Source organism: Vulpes vulpes, chromosome 14 (genome assembly GCF_048418805.1).
Source record: "Vulpes vulpes isolate BD-2025 chromosome 14, VulVul3, whole genome shotgun sequence".
Taxonomy (NCBI): Eukaryota; Metazoa; Chordata; class Mammalia; order Carnivora; family Canidae; genus Vulpes; species Vulpes vulpes.
The window spans coordinates 83,969,396-83,988,177 of record NC_132793.1 but is presented as its reverse complement, the minus strand read 5'-3'; the positions used below and the strand labels follow the sequence as shown (position 1 = coordinate 83,988,177).

At 40.3% G+C, this 18,782-nt stretch overlaps 1 protein-coding gene across 1 annotated transcript; it reads left to right on the top strand.

Moving 5' to 3' along the window:
- Nucleotides 1-1,400: 1,400 nt before the first annotated feature.
- On the top strand, nucleotides 1,401-16,836 carry SNURF (SNRPN upstream open reading frame). The gene is made up of 4 exons (XM_025986397.2): nucleotides 1,401-1,556; nucleotides 11,272-11,367; nucleotides 15,923-16,048; nucleotides 16,778-16,836. Exons 1-3 carry the CDS (start codon nucleotides 1,543-1,545, stop codon nucleotides 16,026-16,028), a joined length of 216 nt encoding a protein of 71 aa, XP_025842182.1. The 5' UTR covers nucleotides 1,401-1,542; the 3' UTR covers nucleotides 16,029-16,048; nucleotides 16,778-16,836.
- The last annotated feature ends 1,946 nt before the right edge of the window (nucleotides 16,837-18,782 follow it).

Genomic DNA, 18,782 nt, shown 5'->3' with positions numbered 1-18,782 from the left:
AATGAACTGTTAGTCAATTTTGTAAATCAAAATCTGCTTATTTTAATTTTTTTTTATTTAAACAAATTTTTAAAAAAGATTTTATTTATTCATGAGAGACACAGAGAGAGACAGAGACACAGGCAGAGGGAGAAGCAGGCTCCCTGCCAGGAGCCCAATGCAGGACTCCATCCCATAACCAGGATCACACCTTGAGCCAAAGTCGGATGCTCAACTGTTGAGCCACCCAGGCATCTCTCAAAATCTGTTTAATATTGATAGTTTCAAATGATTCATTCTTTATATGAGCCATATTTATATATATCAGCCTATTATTTATGTATATGTAAACATTTATTTTTATATATCTATAAGATAGATGCATCTTTCATGAGGCACATTAGTTTCCAATATTTTATTATGATAGATGTCTGCATTAATATGTCTCTTCACACTTGTTTGTATAGTATGGCTGAACAAAGCACTAGCTCAGGAGGATGGGGAGGGGATTTTAGCCATTTAATCATCATTAGCCCACCCTCACCCTGAGTTCTTTGACATGGAGAATTGTGAAAATAACAATGCTATGTAAAATTCTATGCAACTATAGCTCCAGGATTACTTCCTTAGCTTTTACTTCCTAGCATTTTCTTTTTCCATGTTACACATAGGTAATAGATTTTGGAGTTACTAAAGTGTCCCTTAAATCTGTAGATGCTGTTATATGAAAAAAACAAAATCATTGTATCTACTTATTCATCCCTGTTGTATGAAACTGCCATTTCCCCCACTCTAGTTATCACTGATTATAAGTAAAAATTTCAACGTACCGATGTAAAAGGTTTTATGTAGGAATCCAAGTTCATTTTTCATTTTATATGAAATGAGTAACCAACTTTCCTAATTACTTACCCATTCTGTATTGGAGAGTTTAATTGTATCTCAACTGTTTTGTCATCTTTTTTAACAACTTGCAAAAAAAAAAAATTGTAGAAAGCAGAAAAAGGGGAAAAGAAACCCAACAAAATTCAAACAATGTATTTTTTAAAAGAGATTTTCTTCTAGACTGGGCTTTGATTATCTGGCAATATTGCATTGACTGTGCTTTTGCATCAATTTAACTTTTCCAAATCAGCGTTTCTGACACATGGTCTACAGGAAGACACGAAGGTGATTATTATCAGGATTGTCTGGCTCACGGTGCCTGCGAAGATTTATCTCAACATTTTACACATATTAAAAAGGGGAGAGAGAGACTTTGCCATTAACCCCAAGGTGGTGGTGCAGTCCCTGAGGTCTCATTCTCCAGGTGCTAACTCTCTGGCTATTCAGAATCCGTCTACTCCTGCTAGCAGGGGTACTACCGGCCTGCCCGCACTGCGGCAGGACCTCAGCACTGCGGCAAGCTGTTGCGCTTGCGCAGCCTGCAGGAGGGGCGTCTTGCTGCGCATGCGCGGGTAGAGCTGGCGTGACTGGTTGGCTTTGGCGCAGTGACTTGGGCGCAGAGTGGAGTGGTCGCCGGAGATGCGTGACTGTCTGTTCTGAGGAGCGGCTAACAGCGCGATGGAGCGGGCCAGGTCAGCTGTGTGTCCATCTGCCCTTACAGACAACCTGGGGAATAGTTGCTTTGTGCGTTCAGTGTTCCACGTTTGCGGAACTTACCGCGTTGTATACACTCGGAACCCGGGCTCTGAAGTCTTTGTTCCGGAGAACAACGGGGCACCTTGCGGGTCTGAGGGTCCGTTGTACCTCCGTGGACGGTGCCCTCTCCGTCTCCTGTGAGAGATCTGTTCTCTCACATCAGATCCTTTTCTGCACTGGCCCTTTGTCCTTGAGAGATCTGAGGCCATGACCATGGCTGCGGTGGGTGCGAATGGCAGGGAGGTAGGGCGGGGTGGGGTCGGTGGGGTTGCGAAGTGTAAAAGACAGGGTGACTGTGCTGTCTGGGAGGTAGCAGAGCGGCCACAGTGGTGACAAGGAGCGGTCCTCAGGGTGAAGTGTCCCCTGCGGTATGGCCGCCATGGTAGGGGGGGTAGGAAGTCGGCTGTTCGTGGTGGTGGTACGGGGTTGGCCAGGGCGGCAGTATTGGAGGTTTGGGGGTCCACCAGGTGATCCCTGTGGCAGTCATAGGGAAGTGATGGCAGGGTGATCAGCAGCGGAGTGACCGTCACGGTGGGGTAGGGAGGGGCAGTTCTAGGAGGAGCGGCGGGGTGGCTGACAGGGCAGTGTTCAGGAGGGGGCGGCAGGGAGACCACCATGAGGGCAGTAGAGAGGCTGGCGTGGTGGACCAGTGACCCTCTTGGATGTGGTGTGTGCGGGGGGGGGGGGGGGGGCAGGGAGGCGGCCGTGATGGTGGTGATGGGAGGGGCGGCCAGGGGTGGTGGTGATGGTGATGGCGGTGTGTGTGCGGGTTCCAGGGGCGGCGATGGTGGTGGTCTGTGCCGGATCCCTGGAAGAGCGGTCACCAGGGTGGTGGTAATGGTGACGTGTGGTGTGATAATGGTGGGTGTGTGGGATCTGGAGGCGGTGGGAGGTGACGGTGGTGGTGGTGATGGTATGATGTACATCAGATCCCTGGAGAGCGGTCACTATGGCAGTGATGGGAGGATCGGTGGGGGTGATGATGATGGTGTGGTGTTGGGATCCCTGGAAGAGCGGTTCTCACCGCAGTCGCTGACGGAGCGTGGTACCGGGGTGCAGGCAGTGCACAGTCTGGTGAAGGGCAGACCGCGGGGACAGCAGGTGGTCCGCAGCACTCAGCAGAAGAGCGGCGAACGTCCAGTTCTCTGACCCGAGGCCGTCTTAAGAGTTGGTATCAGGGCGAACCAGTGGTCCATTGCTCACCGGAAGAGGTAGCTGAAGAAATGTTTGTCTTTGGATATTTTACTCATTTGTAATTGCTCACTTTTGTGGTTCTGGCGTAAGATTCAGGCAATGGTATGCAGAGCTTATGCGAGGCGTGTCGAGTTCCAGGATGTAGTGCCGGAGAGGTGGGGTCTTCCCTGCATTCCGTGTACGGTCTGCAGGGCTCTGGTGGTGCCGCGTCACAGCCATTGTGAGGCTCGCCAAGATGGCTGCCACTGCAGAGCTGTGGATGTGCGCAGGCGTGGGGGGGGCACGGCGGGAGGTGGGGAGGGGGATGGAGGGGTGGCAACCGGCCCGTGCCCCTGCCCCTGCCCCTGCCGCAGTAGGGGAGGGGGCCTCCGCAGCTCTCCCGACGCGCCCGGGTCTGCAGCATCTTCAGAGCGCAGGGCTGAGGGGAGGAGGCCGCCTGGCGGGCGGCGAGCCCCTCCCCAGAGTGTCGCAGTGAGGGAAGCTGTGGGCTCTGGATGCGCGGGCGCAGCTGGGATGGGCGGGCACCGGGGAGGCATGTGTGCATTGTCTGCGGGGCGTGGTGGGCAGCTACCCTGTCACCTGTCTGTTCTGACGGCCGCAGTGGGTGCAGGGAGAGAAGACGTGGGTTTGATGAGCGTGTGCCGTGGCTGCCCTTCCCTGTGAGGCCACACTGCGTTGCAGAGGGCGAGAAGGCAGTGCGTTTGTGTCTCCGTTGCCCGTGTGCACCAGCCGCAGTGCTGCTTCCCTGCCTCTCTGCTTCAAGGTGGAAGAGAAAGACAGGGCCTGCAGGCAGGGTGGAAGGGCGAGGTCATCCCTGCATCTGGAGTGCCACCTCAGGCGGCCTCCATTACTGGTGAAGATTTTAAATGTTTTCAGAGAGGTCCCCCCTTTCATTGTCGTGGATTTCCCAGGTTGTATTATGAACAGTCTAGTTCTTGATATTCAAAGGGGATCCAGTCACCTTTGAAACAACGCCCTTCTTACAACATTTTACTTTCATGTTCCAGATTGGGTAATCCCACAGCTGCAGCACCTTCAAGAGTCAATTTCTTAGTCTGGATATTCTTTTTGTGATGCTGCCTTTATGTTCAGTTTCCTTAAACCGGGGGATCAGGGCTCCTGCAGGGTTCGTAAAAGTTGAGAGCTATAGGCTGTTTGCTGAAGGGGAGCAGAGCAGAGACTCAGAAGATTAGAATACTTCACGGCTGTAAGTATGTGCACTGGATCAGGGAATCCTTGCCTGGGTCAGATTCTTAGTGATGCTATTGAAGCATCATTTTTGAAGTTTGAGCTACTGTGAAAATTGGGTGAGAATGAATAATTAACAAGTTAACTATCCGGTATTCTGTATTCCACCTTTGCATATAGGTGGGCATTTTCAAGAACTTCATTCCCCCCCCACACACACAATGTTGATAGGCTGGCCTTTTTTCCTCTATCAAACAGGATGTCTGCTTGTGCTGTGTTGGAATGTAATTAAGGAAAACCTAAACCCAGAAACCTTGGAAAGTTCTGTTATGGATTGTTTCTTTGAGTAGTTTTAAAAAAACAGGCTGGAAGTCTGTTATACTTACTATCTGTTTATTTTCCGCACTTGTATACACATACTGCTTCAAATAATTTCATTTTGCTTTGACATCTGAGCCCTTTGGCTCCTTGCAGGTCGAGCATGTACTGCCCTGGTCAGGGCGGCCATTTTGTGGTTGGTGGTGCAGGCTCAGAGTCTCAACATGGCGGGCCCTGTGGTCAGAACTGGGCATGTGGTCAGGGTCAGGGCGGCCATTTTGTGGTACGTGGCGGAGGCTCACAACACAGAGGGCCCTGTGAGCAGACCTGGGTAGGTGGTCAGGGTCAGTGCGGCCATTTTGTGGTCAGTGGCGCAGGCTCAAGGTCTCAACATGGCGGTTCCCTGTGGGCAGACAAGGGTAGGTGGTCAGGGTCAGCGCGGCCATTTTGTGGTCAGTGGTGCAGGCTCAGGGTCTAAACATGGGGGGCCCTTTGGGCAGACCTGGGTATGTGGTCAGGGTTAGGGATACCTGAGAGTGACTGGGCAGTGGGAACCCTGTCTGTAGTTAGTGCTGAGAAACAATCAGGGACTGTGGTATGGCTAAAGCAAGGGACTGTCTGGCTGGGGCTTCTTCAGTTTATTTTGTGTTATCTTGGTTTGCCCAGTGCATCTGTCTAGTGCTCCATTGCTCATACTTTGCTCTATCTGGTGATGCTGGATTTTTATTCCTCCCTTTTCTCTCAATATGCTCAGATTTGTTGCTGAAAAATTCCACATTTAAGATGTCAGAGCCTCAAAGTTAATTTTTTTTGGGGGGGGGGGAGTTTAGTTGACACACAATGCTTCATTAGTTTCAGGTGTACAAAGTCGTCATTCAACAGCTCCATGTTGTGCAATGTTCACAAGTGCAGTTACTATGTCATTATGCAGTGCTGTGAACAGTACACATCATTGACTACACTTTCTCCTCCTGTAGCTGGAAGCCTGTACCTCCCACTCCCTTCTCCATGGTAACCAGCAGTTTTCATCTTGGTATTTTTGGGTATCTCTTTGTGTTTGTTTTAGCCCCCCCCCCTTTTTTTTTATTCCACAGGTAAGTGAAATAATAAGATATTTGGCATTTTCTGAATTACCTCACTTATATCCTTTGGGTCCATTCATCTTGTTAAAAATGGCAACATTTTCTTTGTGGCTGAGTAATAGTCATTGTGTATATATATATGTATTTATATACTGCAGCTTCTTTTTCGATTCATCTATTGATAAACAGATGATTGTTTTAGTGACTTGGCTATATAAGTATTGGTACAGTCAACCAGGGTACATGTATCTTTATGAATTAGTGCTTTTGTTTTCTTTGGGTACATACTCAGGTGAAATTACTGTATCATGTAATATTTCTGTTTTTAATATTTTGAGTAACTTATATACTGTTTTCTACAGTGATTGTACCAGTTTTCTTTCCCATCAAGAGTGCATGAGTTTTCATTTTTCCACCTCTTCCCCAACAGTTACTTCTTGTCTTTTTTGATACTCACTATTCTCATTGGTTTGAGATGATGCCTCGATATGGTATTGATTTGCATTTTCCTGATGCTTAGTGATGTTGAGCATCTTTTTATGTATCTGTTGGCCTGCTATCTTTGAAAAACAATGTTCAGTTCCTCTGCCTATTTTTTCATGAGGTTTTTTTTTTTTTTCATTTCTGTGTGTGCGCACATGTTGGATTTTTAAATTTTATATATTTTGGATATTAACCCTTTATCACATTTATCATTTGCAAATGCCAGTTCCCATTCAGGTGGCCTGTTCATTTTGTTGATATTGTCCATTGTTGTTCAAAAGCTTTTTATCTTTTTCCCTTGCCAGAGGAGACCTAAGGAGGAAAATGTTGCTAAAGCCAACGTCCAAGAAATTACTGCTTATATTTTCTTTGAGTTTTATGATTTTAGGTTTCACATTTAGATCTATAATCCATTTGGAGTTTCATCACTTACTTCGGCAGTGCACTCTGCTGCTTAGTTATATTTAGGAAGAATCCTTGAAGTAAGCAGGGTATGAGTATTGTCTCAACATGATAGGAACAACGAGGTTTTTGATCTTAAGTGTGCATTAAGTAATTTAATACTGGTCTCCTTCCACTTTTGTGGCCCAGAGCCAGAAAGCTTGAGTAAGAGTTGGTGGTGGCTAAGATTGTCTCTTTCAGTAACAAATATTGTGTAGGCCAGTTACTTCTTTTGCCTTCTAGTTCCTGAGTGTTGGCTGGATTAGAATTTCCTATTTGGTGGTTCCACAAATTTTGGTTGGGAGGCTCTGATTTTCTTTATGGGAAGATATGTAGACTGATATTAATTACCTCACATGTTATGTTTTGTTCTTATTTTTCATTTTGAGATCTTAGTAGTTGAATTTTTATTAGTTTTTTTTTGGCAGGATATAAGGCATTAAATATTTGACAATGTTAGGCTATTTGGAAAAACATTGTATAGTGTCATCACTTGTTGCTTCTCTGTGTTATTTCCAAATCAGTATTATTATTATTTTTTTAAATAATAAATTTATTTTTTATTGGTGTTCAATTTACCAACGTACAGAATAACACCCCAGTGCTCATCCCATCAAGTGCCCCCCTCAGTGCCCGTCACCCATTCACCCCCACCCCCCACCGTCCTCCCCTTCCACCACCCCTAATTCGTTTCCCAAAGTTAGGAGTCTTTATGTTCTGTCTCCCTTCCTGATATTTCCCACACATTTCTTCTCCCTTCCCTTATATTCCCTTTCACTATTATTTTTATTCTCCAAATGAATGATAACATACACTGTTTGTCCTTCTCCAATTGACTTACTTCACTCAGCATAATACCCTCCAGTTCCATCCACGTTGAAGCAAATGGTGGGTATTTGTCGTTTCTAATGGCTGAGTAATATTCCATTGTAGACATAAACCACATCTTTATCCATTCATCGTTCGATGGACACTGAGGCTCCTTCCACAGTTTGCCTATTGTGGACATTGATGCTAGAAACATCGGGGTGCAGGTGTCCCGGCGTTTCATTGCATCTGAATCTTTGGGGTAAATCCCCAGCAGTGCAATTGCTGGGTCGTAGGGAAGGTCTATTTTTAACTCTTTGAGGAACCTCCACACAGTTTTCCAGAGGGGCCGCACCAGTTCACATTCCCACCAACAGTGTAAGAAGGTTCCCTTTTCTCCACATCCTCTCCAACATTTGTGGTTTCCTGCCTTGTTAATTTTCCCCATTCTCACTGGTGTGAGGTGGTATCTCATTGTGGTTTTGATTTGTATTTCCCTGATGGCAAGTGATGCAGAGCATTTTCTCATGTGCATGTTGGCCATGTCCATGTCTTCCTCTGTGAGATTTCTGTTCATGTCTTTTGCCCATTTTATGATTGGATTGTTTGTTTCTTTGGTGTTGAGTTTAATAAGTTCTTTATAGATCTTGGAAACTAGCCCTTTATCTGATACGTCATTTGCAAATATCTTCTCCCATTCATTTTTTTTTAAATTTTTATTTATGATAGTCACACATAGAGAGAGAGAGAGGCAGAGACACAGGCAGAGGGAGAAGCAGGCTCCATGCACCGGGAGCCCGACGTGGGATTCGATCCTGGGTCTCCAGGATCGTGCCCTGGGCCAAAGGCAGGCGCCAAACCGCTGCGCCACCCAGGGATCCCTCCCATTCATTTTTTTTAATGAAAGTAATTTTGGAGCAAGAAAACTGTGCACATAGAACATTTCCCTGGTATTTGTATTCATTTTTTAGTATTATTTTCTTTTTAAGATTTTATTTATTTATTTGTGAGAGATGCACAGAGAGAGAGACACGCAGAGGGAGAAGCAGGCTCCATGCAGGGAGCCTGACGTGGGACTCCACCCGGGTCTCCAGGATCACACTCTGGGCTGAAAGTGGTGGTAATCCACTGAGCAACCCAGGCTGTATTCATTTTTGAAGTAAGTTCTTTACCCAGGTTGGGGGCTTGAGCTCACAACTCTGAAATCATGAGTCACGTGCTCTACTAACTGAGCCAATCAGGCACCCCATCTTTTATTTTCCTTTATTATTTACTTATTTAAGATTTTACTTTTAGGTAATATCTACACCCAATGAGGGGCTAGAATCTTCAATCTACAAATGAAGAGTTAAATGCTTTACTGAGTCAGCCAGGCCTCCCCTCTTTTTTTTTAATATTTTATTTATTTACTAATGGGAGACACACACACACACAGTGAGAGAGAGAGAGAGAGAGAGAGAGGGAGAGAGAGAGAGAGAGGCAGAGACAGAGAGGGAAAAGCAGGCTCCATGTAAGGAGCCCCTGTGGGACTTGATCCCGGGACTCCAGGATCACGCCCTGGGCCAAAGGCACGCACCAAACCGCTGAGCCATCCAGGGATACCGGCCTACCCTCTTTTTTTCCCTTTAAATGTTTTTTTTCTGAAAGCTGGTTTTTAGGTTGAGAATGCAGGAGGATTATAATGTGTAAATGTACATATATTTATTTTTTTAAAATTATTTTTTAATAATTTATTTTTTTTGGTGTTCAATTTGACAACATACAGAATAACACCCAGTGCTCATCCCGTCAAGTGCCCCCCTTAGAACAAAGTTCTAGATTATCAAAACAAAGCTGTTCCTTGATTATCTTACATGTAACTTTAAAATGGATTTAGAAAATTTAATACTTTTATGTGCTGGTTCCTTTCTCCAGTGAACTCAGATGTTGTCATACTGAGCAACTGCTATGAAAGGGATAAAGGAACTGAAATTTTTAGTTTTTTAAAGGATTTTTTGGTAGAGTTATTTTTAATAAACTATTAATCATAATTGATGGTCTTACAATGTAGTGGTCCATGATAGTTCTTTATTATATAATTTTAATGTTTTGATGAATATATCTGTGAAACTGTTTCATCTATAAATACTTCATTCCTCTTCAGGACTGAATGACAGACATTCCATTGTACTGAATATAGGATAGCACACCATATTGTATCTATTTTTTAGTGGTTCTATTTTGGGTTGTTTCCACTCTTTGGCACTTTGATTAATGCTGCTAGGAACCTTCACACTCAAGTTTATGTTTTTATTTTACTCCCTCTAGGATTGGAATTACGATGTCAAATGCAAACTACGTGGTTCACATTATTAGGAAGTGCCAGAGGCTCCACCATTTCACATTCCCACTACCAGTTTCTCCACCTCCTCCTCCACTCCTGAGGTGTGAAGTAGTGTGTTTGTAGTTTTGATTTGCATTTCCCTAGTGGCTATAGTGATATTAAGTATCTTTTCTTGTGCTGATACAAATTTGTAAGTCTTTGGAAATCAATCTGTTCCAGTTTTTCACCTCTTTTTAAATGGAGTTTTTTCATTTTATTACTGAGTTCTAAGAGTTTTTTAAATATTTTGCATACTGGGCTTTAATCAGCTGCGTGAATTGAAGATATTTTCTCCCATTTGGCCAGTTGTATTTTCACTTTCTTAATAGTATATTTTGAAGCAAATGCTTTTTATTTTTTTAATTTTTATTTTTCACTTTTGATGAAATCCAATTTATGGATTCCTTTCTCTGGTACTTTAGGTATGTAAGAAACCATTGCCTGATCAAAGGTCAAGGAGATGAGCAAATTCTATACTTTTATTATTTAAAAATCTAATGTATATTTTTATTTTATTTTATTTTTTTTAATTAATTTTTATTGGTGTTCAATTTACCAACATACAGAGAAACACCCAGTGCTCATCCCGTCAAGTGTCTGCCTCAGTGCCCGTCACTCTCATGTACATTTTTAAATGATTTCTATTGATTGGAAAACTGTAGTTTTTGAAGCAGTAAAACAACTTGGGCTTATTGAAAAGCTATTTATTTGATTGGTTGCACAATATAGCATGAATTTTAAAATAGCAAAGGTTCAAAGAATTAGTTTTGGGATGCTTCATTTGAATTCTGTTGAAATATATGCATGACTTTCATAAAATGATTTTTCTTCTTTCCTTTCTGATAAGCATTGTTAAATTGCAGTTTTAAGAGTGGTTCTTGTAGTTTCTAAGGTGGGAGATTTCATATTCAGATCCCTTGAGCAGCCATTTTGTGAGTTCTGCAGTCATAAGATGGTGGTAGCTGTGTTGGTTTTATGTATTTATTTTTTGCTTGAGCAACCTTTTATTTTTTGTTTTGCAAACCCTAGGAAAATAATATTTCAACAAGAGGTTGCTTAAGTAGAAATTGTATAATTTAAACTTTATGCTTTATTCCATTATTCTAAAACATCTGTCCTAATAAAATATTTTCCAACATTACTATTTTTTCATGGTATGTAGGTATGGGTAGTAGGTCAGTGTATATAAATATGCTTCTGCAAATGTATAGTTTTATATCTGTATATGTAAAAGTAAGTGGAAATGAATATTTTCTTTTTGCCTAATTCTCTGATATCTCCATCACTCCCAGTTTTCTGATGTCAGGAGCTTTTTCTTTTTTTAAGATTTATTTATTTGAGAGAAAGAAACAGAAGGTGCTTGCAGGTAGGGAATGGGGCAGAGGGAGAGACTCTGAAGCAAACTAGCCACTGTGCCCCATATGGGGCTTGATGTCACCACCCTAAGATCATGACCTTGCCATTCTGAGATCACCAACTAAGCCAAAACCAAGAGTCAGATCCTCACTTGAGCCACCCAGGCACCCCTGATGTTAATGGACTTGTAATGGGAGAAAGAGGCTTTAGGATAGATCCTGACTATTGGAGGATTTTCTCATTTAAATTTTGCCTCATTTCCTTTCCCCCATTTTTATTGAGATATAGTTTACATACATTACTACCTTGTTTTAATTAGATTACAAGTACTTTAAGTACTCCATTATATAAAATAGTTCTAAGTACAGCCTTTAAATAAGTGGTTATTTTAAGGTTGATGATGGATGTCTCCTACTTCAGGGACCGCTTACACCTGAGACGGACTACGGAACAGCACGTCCCAGAGGTGGAAGTCCAAGTCAAACGTAGAAGGACAGCCTCACTGAGCAACCAAGAGTGAGTATAGTGTGGCTTGAGAACCAATTTAGTTTAGAATTCTTGTTCATATTGGGATGGAATATCCTGCAATGAAGGGTACTGAAATTAATTTAATGAAAGAAACCTATGCTTATAATATAGAATATAGAACAAAACAGTGGAATCAACCTTAACCATGTGGTACTAACTTTTGTAAAAACTTTAGTAAAAGGCATTTTTTCCCAAATGTGTAGGTGGATTTTATCTTAATAAAATTCTTCATCCTTAACCTTTAATATTTGTTATTTCTGTTTTATTCATATTGTTACTAAATCACTTCTATGTTTGCCAAATTTTTTATGAATTGATGGAATGCTAATTTATATATTCATACTTAATGTTGCACTATCCAGATTTTTATTTCGGGTAAAAAATACATTTATCCAATTAAAAACTTGAAATGAATGTATTTGTTCCTTTCCTTACATAGGATATTTATGCATAGATACACTTGTATTTTAAAAAAATTTTTTTAAAGACTTATTTATTTATTTTAGAAAGAGTGCAAGAGTGAGCAGGGGAGGGGCAGAGGGAGAGAGAGAGTTGCCACCAGACTTCCCACCAAGCAGAGAGCCTGATGGGGGAGACTATCCTACAACTCCAAGATCATGTGTCGAGCTGAAATCAAGAGTCAGACACTCAACCAACTGAGCTACCTAGGCACCCCTACATACTTTTAAATTTAGCTTTCCAGAAGGATTACTTTAATGCAAAATATACCAACATTTTAATGACCTGACACATACTGGTATTTATTGGATCTTGTATTTTGTTATCATCATGTATCTTGACAGAATCAATGGGTAACATTTTTCTTCCTTTGCCAAAGCTGTTTTATTTATTTTCCAAAATTACAAGTATTAAAAATACATGAATATTATATATTCATGTACATGTATATTGTATGTATGTTATAAAACATAACCTTGAGATAAAAAGTATCTATGTCAAATTACCAGCAGTCCATTCCCTCCTTTGTCCTTCCCTGCCTAGAGATCAGCTACAGGTATGTAGATGTCTATACTTTAAGACCTTTCCTATTCATTCATGTGTATGCACACATGGAAGGAAGAAGGGAGAGAGGCATACTTTTGATCTGCTTGCATCTATGAGATTTATTGTTCTGCAGCAATATGTCTTGGAGATCTATGTCATTGCATGTAAATACCTTATTATATAAATTGTAGAGTATAGGTAGCATAATAATTTCATTTATCATTAGCTTAAAGTTGGTTAACGGGTTTGCATTAGCTATTAACAAAGATACAGAAGTCAATTTGAAAGTTAATATTTGTTATTAATATTACTTACATTTTATTTTACTTAAATATAAGGCTTTCTTTACAAAGCTATTATAAGATGGGGGTAGAATTTTGTTTTCTATTTTTGTTATTCATTTTATTTGTGGGAAAGTTGCAAGACATTCATTTACACATTAAATTACTGATGAGGCTAATGATATCCCCATTTTCTCTGTTTATTGTATTCTTTTGAGCTCATAATTCTTTTATTACATTTTTATTTTGGGAATTGCTTTTTTCCCTTTTTTTGGTATATTTTTTATTGCAGTTCGATTTGCCAACATATAGTATAACACCCAGTGCTCATTCCATCAAGTGCCCTCCTCAGGGCCTATCACCCAGTCACCCCATCCCCTGCCCACCTCCCCTTCCACTACCCCTTGTTCATTTCCCAGAATTAGGAGTCTCTTCTGTTCTGTCACCCTCTCTGATTTTTCCCACTCATTTTCTCCCCTTTCCCCTTTAATCCCTTTCACTATTTTTTATATTCCCCGTATGAGTGAAAAGAGATGATGTTTGTCCTTTGATTGACTTCACACAGCATAATACCCTCCATTTCCATCCATAACAAAGCAAATGGTGGGTATTCATCATTTCTGATGGCTGAGTAATATTCCTGTGTGTGTGTGTGTATATTATATATATATATATATATATATATATATAACTACTACATCATCTTTATCCATTCATCTGTCGATGGACACCGAGGCTCCTCCCACAGTTTGGCTATAACTGCTATAAACATTGGGGTGCAGATGTCTCGGTTTTTCACTGCATCTGTATCTTTGGGGTTAAATCCCCAGTAGTGCAATTGCTAGGTGGTAGGGTAGCTCTATTTTTAACTCTTTGAGGAACCTCCAAACAGTTTTCCAAAGTGGCTGCACCAGTCCACGTTCCCACCAACAGTGCAAGAGGGTTCCCCTTTCTCCACATCCTCTCCAACATTTGTTGTTTCTTGTCTTGTTAATTTTCACTCTTCTCACTGGTATAAAAAAGATTTTATTTATTTGACAGAGAGAGAGAGAGAGAGAGAGAGAGAGAGAGAGAGAGAGAGAAAACGTGCATGCAGAAAGCAGGTGGAGGGGGCAGAGAGGAGAGGAGAAGCTGACTTGACTCTCCCTACCACTAACCACCACTGATGAGGGAGCCTGATGGACTCAGTCCCAGGATCCTGAGATCATGACCTGAGCTAAAGGCAGACACTTAAGTGACCGAGCCACCTGGGTGCCCCCTTTCCTGTTTTTTGATGTATTATAAATTTGAATTTGGAGGTTGGGGTTGGAGAGTCTATTTTATGCAACCTTTTAGATGTCGTTCTAAATTATATTCTGCATTTTATGAAATGAATGTTGTGTGTACTGTATTCGATGTTCCCAGTTTTAGTTTGCAGTTGGGTTTCAGGTTAAACACAAGAGGAACACTCCAGTAGCTTTTTAAAAACTAAAAATTTTTTTATCTGAAACACTTTTTAGAACTGATTAAGTCAGACTTTCAGTTACCGTTTGGTAATAAAGGATTGGACTAAGAATGCCTAAATAAAAGTGGGCTATTTTTGAAAGCATGAGCAGTATAATTCAGACTCTTAATGGAGTTAGTGCAGATTTGACACATTAAGGGTACAGTCCCTCCATAAGATTACCTGCATCAGATACCAACCAGCTGCAAACCCCAGATTTTCTAGGCCCCCTGCACTTCTCAACAGCTGGATATAGATTCAAGATTTCCACTATTTCCTCAGGTTCCATAATTTGCTAGAATGATTCACAGCACTCAAGAAAAACACTGTGCTTACTATTAAGTTTACTATAGGGGATACAAGTCAGGAAAAGCCAAATGAAGAGATTCATAGGACAAGATCTGTAACTTCATGTCCTTCGGATAATACTCTCAGCACATTAGTGTATATATATTACCATCTGGGAAACTGACTAGACCTTTGGGTGCCTTCTAAAGTTTTACTAGAGTTTCATTACTAAAAATGATTGAATCATTAATCATGTGATCAGGAACTCTGTCTCCCTTGATGCCATCCCTTCCCAAGAGGTCAAGTCCAAGGCCCCACACTCTAATCACATGGTTGGTCTTTTTGGCTTTGCCAGCCCCTATCCTGAATCTTCTTGTTAGCTTTAGCTCCGGTATGATCCAAGGGGCTCACCAAGAATAATGAAGATACTGCTATCACTTGGTAAATTCAAGGATTTAGAGGTTATTTCCCAGGAGTCCTGGACAAAGTCTAACCTAATTCTTTATTATATAACAATACTAAAAATGTCATTTAAAAACTGTATAAAAATAATGCAATAAACCTTTTTTCAGGCTCATTTCCAAATCTAACTGCTGTGTAGATCTATATTTATATACATATACACATGTATATATATACACATACACATTTAACAAGGGCAGAATTGGCGGTGGTTTTTTTTTCATGCTTGTCTTTGTTAGCTAGTAACACTTCCTACATCATCATTCTCAGAATTAGATTCACAGCCAGATTGCTGATCCAAAGAGATATGTTGAGGACTTTTCATCTGGAATTCCCTTCTAATAGGTAGTCAGTTTATATAGTTTGAGATCTGAAAAACTTGGGCTCTGGTAGTTCCTTGTTTTAGGTGGTAACTCATCAGAGTATCAGTATGGATAACAACAGCCTTAATGTCTTGCTGGAATTGACTTAGCAAATACCTCCTTGCTAGGGGCTAAAGAATTATTTCCATATAGGGTTAGAAAGTGAGTAATGGATATGGTTCTAATGGTTTTTCCACAGGGCTTTTTTTTTTTAAGATTTTATTTATTTATTCATGATAGTCACACACACACACAGAGAGAGAGAGAGGGGGGCAGAGACACAGGCAGAGGGAGAAGCAGGCTCCCTGCAGGGAGCCTGACGTGGGATTCGATCCCGGGTCTCCAGGATCGCGCCCTGGGCCAAAGGCAGGCGCCAAACTGCTGCGCCACCCAGGGATCCCCCCACAGGGCTTTTAAAAACAAAACTTTTTAAGTTTCTTGGGTGCTATCCCCCCAATAGTTCCTCTGTTCCTTGTACATTCCTGTGTAGATTGGAGACTCCTGTTTCTTATAGTCTCTTCATAAGGTAATAGCAAGCTCTGATCTTAATTCAGGCTCTCTTTAAATGTAAGGGTCTCCACATTATCCTTTATATTATTATCCATATAGGCAATACTCTTTTAACTTATATTTGTTTTTTATGTATTATATTCTTGTTGTAGGTGTCAGCTGTACCCAAGGCGATCTCAGCAGCAGCAAGTCCCTGTGGTGGATTTCCAGGCGGAACTGAGACAGGCATTCTTGGCTGAGACACCAAGAGGTGGTTAAAGCAGTATTGGAACATCCAGGTAGCTAATATCCAAGTGAAAAACCAGGTTAGAACTGATACAGTCATGGCTAGGAATAAATAAATGGTGTGTTTGGAGGTCAATTATTTGGAATACGTTAAAATAAATCTTTTAAAAATATGTCACATTGTTTTCTTAAAACTTTCACACCCGCAGAAAGTTTAAAAAAGAAAAGTAAAAGCAAGCAATAGAACCTTGATCTTCTTAACCTGGCACTTTCTCAGTCATTTGTAGTGTATGCTTTTTAGGTAGTTTTATTATTACCTAATTTCCATTGATTTTTCTAATTAACGTTGTATAAAAATACTGCATTATATAAATGACTGCTTTAATATTGAATGTTTTGTAGTTAACTTTTGTGAGAAACTTCATCTTTTTCTGGTAGTTTCAATAAAACTTCAGTGAACTGCTGAGAATAACAGATTAGGATCATTTCCTCCGGTATGCAGATATGGAAATAAACTGAATTAGAAATATAAGCTTAGGTACATTTTCTAAATTGTTTTACCAAATATTAGTCTGTGTTACCTTGAGGAATGGAATGCTAGTCACAATACGCTTTTACCTGTATTGGTTGTTTTAATTATATATCATTTATGCCTACTGAATGATAAATACACATCACATTCATAATCAGATAAGCTAAATATTTTCCCATGCATGTTTACTAATTTTCCTTTTTTGTTCTCTTTTTTTCATTTTTCATTTTCAACAATGTATTTGGATCAGCTGACACTGTATCAATGTGTTTGATTCAGCTGACAGTGTAATAAAAATATTATCCAGGATTTTTTCAATGTGATGTAGATTTATTTACAGTGTGTCTTTTTATGTTTTATGTGAATTTTTAAAAATTTTAAGATTTGAATGACTGTAATCCAAAGGGTTTAATACACTTTTTAGAAACTAGAAGAGGAAGGGGGCTTATAGATGAGTTTCCTTCTAGATTTTCTTTATTTCTGCTTTGGTGTTTTAAACCTCAGCTCACAATAATTAGGATTGTTTATAGCCACTATTTTGAGTTTTAAAGTAAAGGATGAAAAACAGATTCTCTGAGAAAAATTCTCCTGCTGAATCCTTTACTCAGCATTCTCCAGTAATTACCTGGAGTTGATTACAGGGCATTGGAATTGATTTCAAGCAGTGGAATCCTTGTCCCCAGCTGTTCCCCCAGAGAAAGGCCATTTTTAAATATATTAGGATAGTTGACTATTTTTTTTTAACCAGGAATTTTTTGGGTCTTCTGTGCAGTTCATATCCTCTTGTAAGTTCTAAGTATGATTTTATTTATTTACTTACTTACTTACACGAGACTCAAACTTAATGACCCTGAGATCAAGAGTCACATGCATTACCAACTGAACCAGCCAAGGATCCCTATATATTATGATCTGTAAGTGGAATCCTGATTTTCTGATACCATGATTTATTCTAGTTTCAAGTGCTAGTTAACAGCACTAGTTTCTAGGATTATTTTAGAACAGGTTAGTAAAGTAACTCACTGTTTTTTGTAAAGGAAATTGTATTGGCACACAGCCATGTAACTTTTATTTTGTGTATGATCTGTAGCTGTATTTGTACCTGCAGGAGCAGACTGGAGTAGTTGTGACAGATTGAATGGCAGGCAAAGCCTGAAATACTATCTTCTCCATTTTAAAGCAAGTTCTCTCTTTCTTAGAGAACCACATTTAAAGATGAAAACACCAGGTTGGGACAGTTGGGGAATGGTGAAACTATAGAAGATAATGATGAGAAATGGTTATAGGAAGGAAGGTATATGAAAGTAAACATTAGAGAGTAGGGAACCAGATGAATTTCTAGAAAAAGGTCCAGTCTAAGAATTGGGTTAAAGAATCAGGTCTTTTTTTTTTTAAGATTTTATTTATTTATTCATGAGTGACACACACACACAGAGAGGCAGAGAAACAGGCAGAGGGAGAAGCAGGCTCCATGCAGGGAGCCCGACGTGGGACCCGATCCCTGGACTCCAGGACCACGCCCTGGGCCGAAGGCAGGCACCAAACCACTGAGCCATCCAGGGATTCCCTAAAGAATCAGGTCTAAAGAACATATGTAGATGGATAGTTTTAAAAGACATTTTAACAATTGACAGAAAAAAAACAACATAGGTTTCTTTTTTACTATAGAAATCTAAAGCATCCAAGCGCTATCCAAGAAAAATGGGGAAGTAACCCAAAGATTTTAAAATCCATGTTTCAATCACAGTGCAAGAGTGAATTTTCTTTCATTTTGCCCATTTGCTTTTTTTAGTTGGAATCGTGCCTTTAAATGATTTTATTTTGTATTTATTCCACTTAAATGTGTATCATTAATGCTTCCTCATTTAATTATCACTTGCAATGAATAAATGATAGTTTATTCATGATTTGCTTTTCCCTTGTACTTGTTTTTTTTTCTAGTTTGCTATGCTTTTATAAATATTAGTTACATATTTTAAAGACATATTTGGTATCTTAAATTTATTAGGATAAAGATCCAATTGTGGAATGTAGGGTATACATATTAGTATGACTCCTAAATGTTCTTTTATTTTGCTTTCTGACAGCATCATAAGCACTGTCAATTGCCATCCAGAATAATTACTTATTAGCACAGTTTCTCAGTACCATCTTTTTTTCCTTTGATAAATAAATAGTTCCAAAAATGGAAAATTGGTGTGTGTGTGTGTGTGTGTGTGTGTGTGTGTGGTTTTAATTGGCATTGTTTTGTGGAT

Bases quoted from the DNA above. Each gene is read 5' to 3' on its own strand.
- SNURF (XM_025986397.2), top strand. The intron at 11,368-15,922 runs GTGAGTATAGTG...TTCTTGTTGTAG, and splicing joins GCCTCACTGAGCAACCAAGA to GTGTCAGCTGTACCCAAGGC.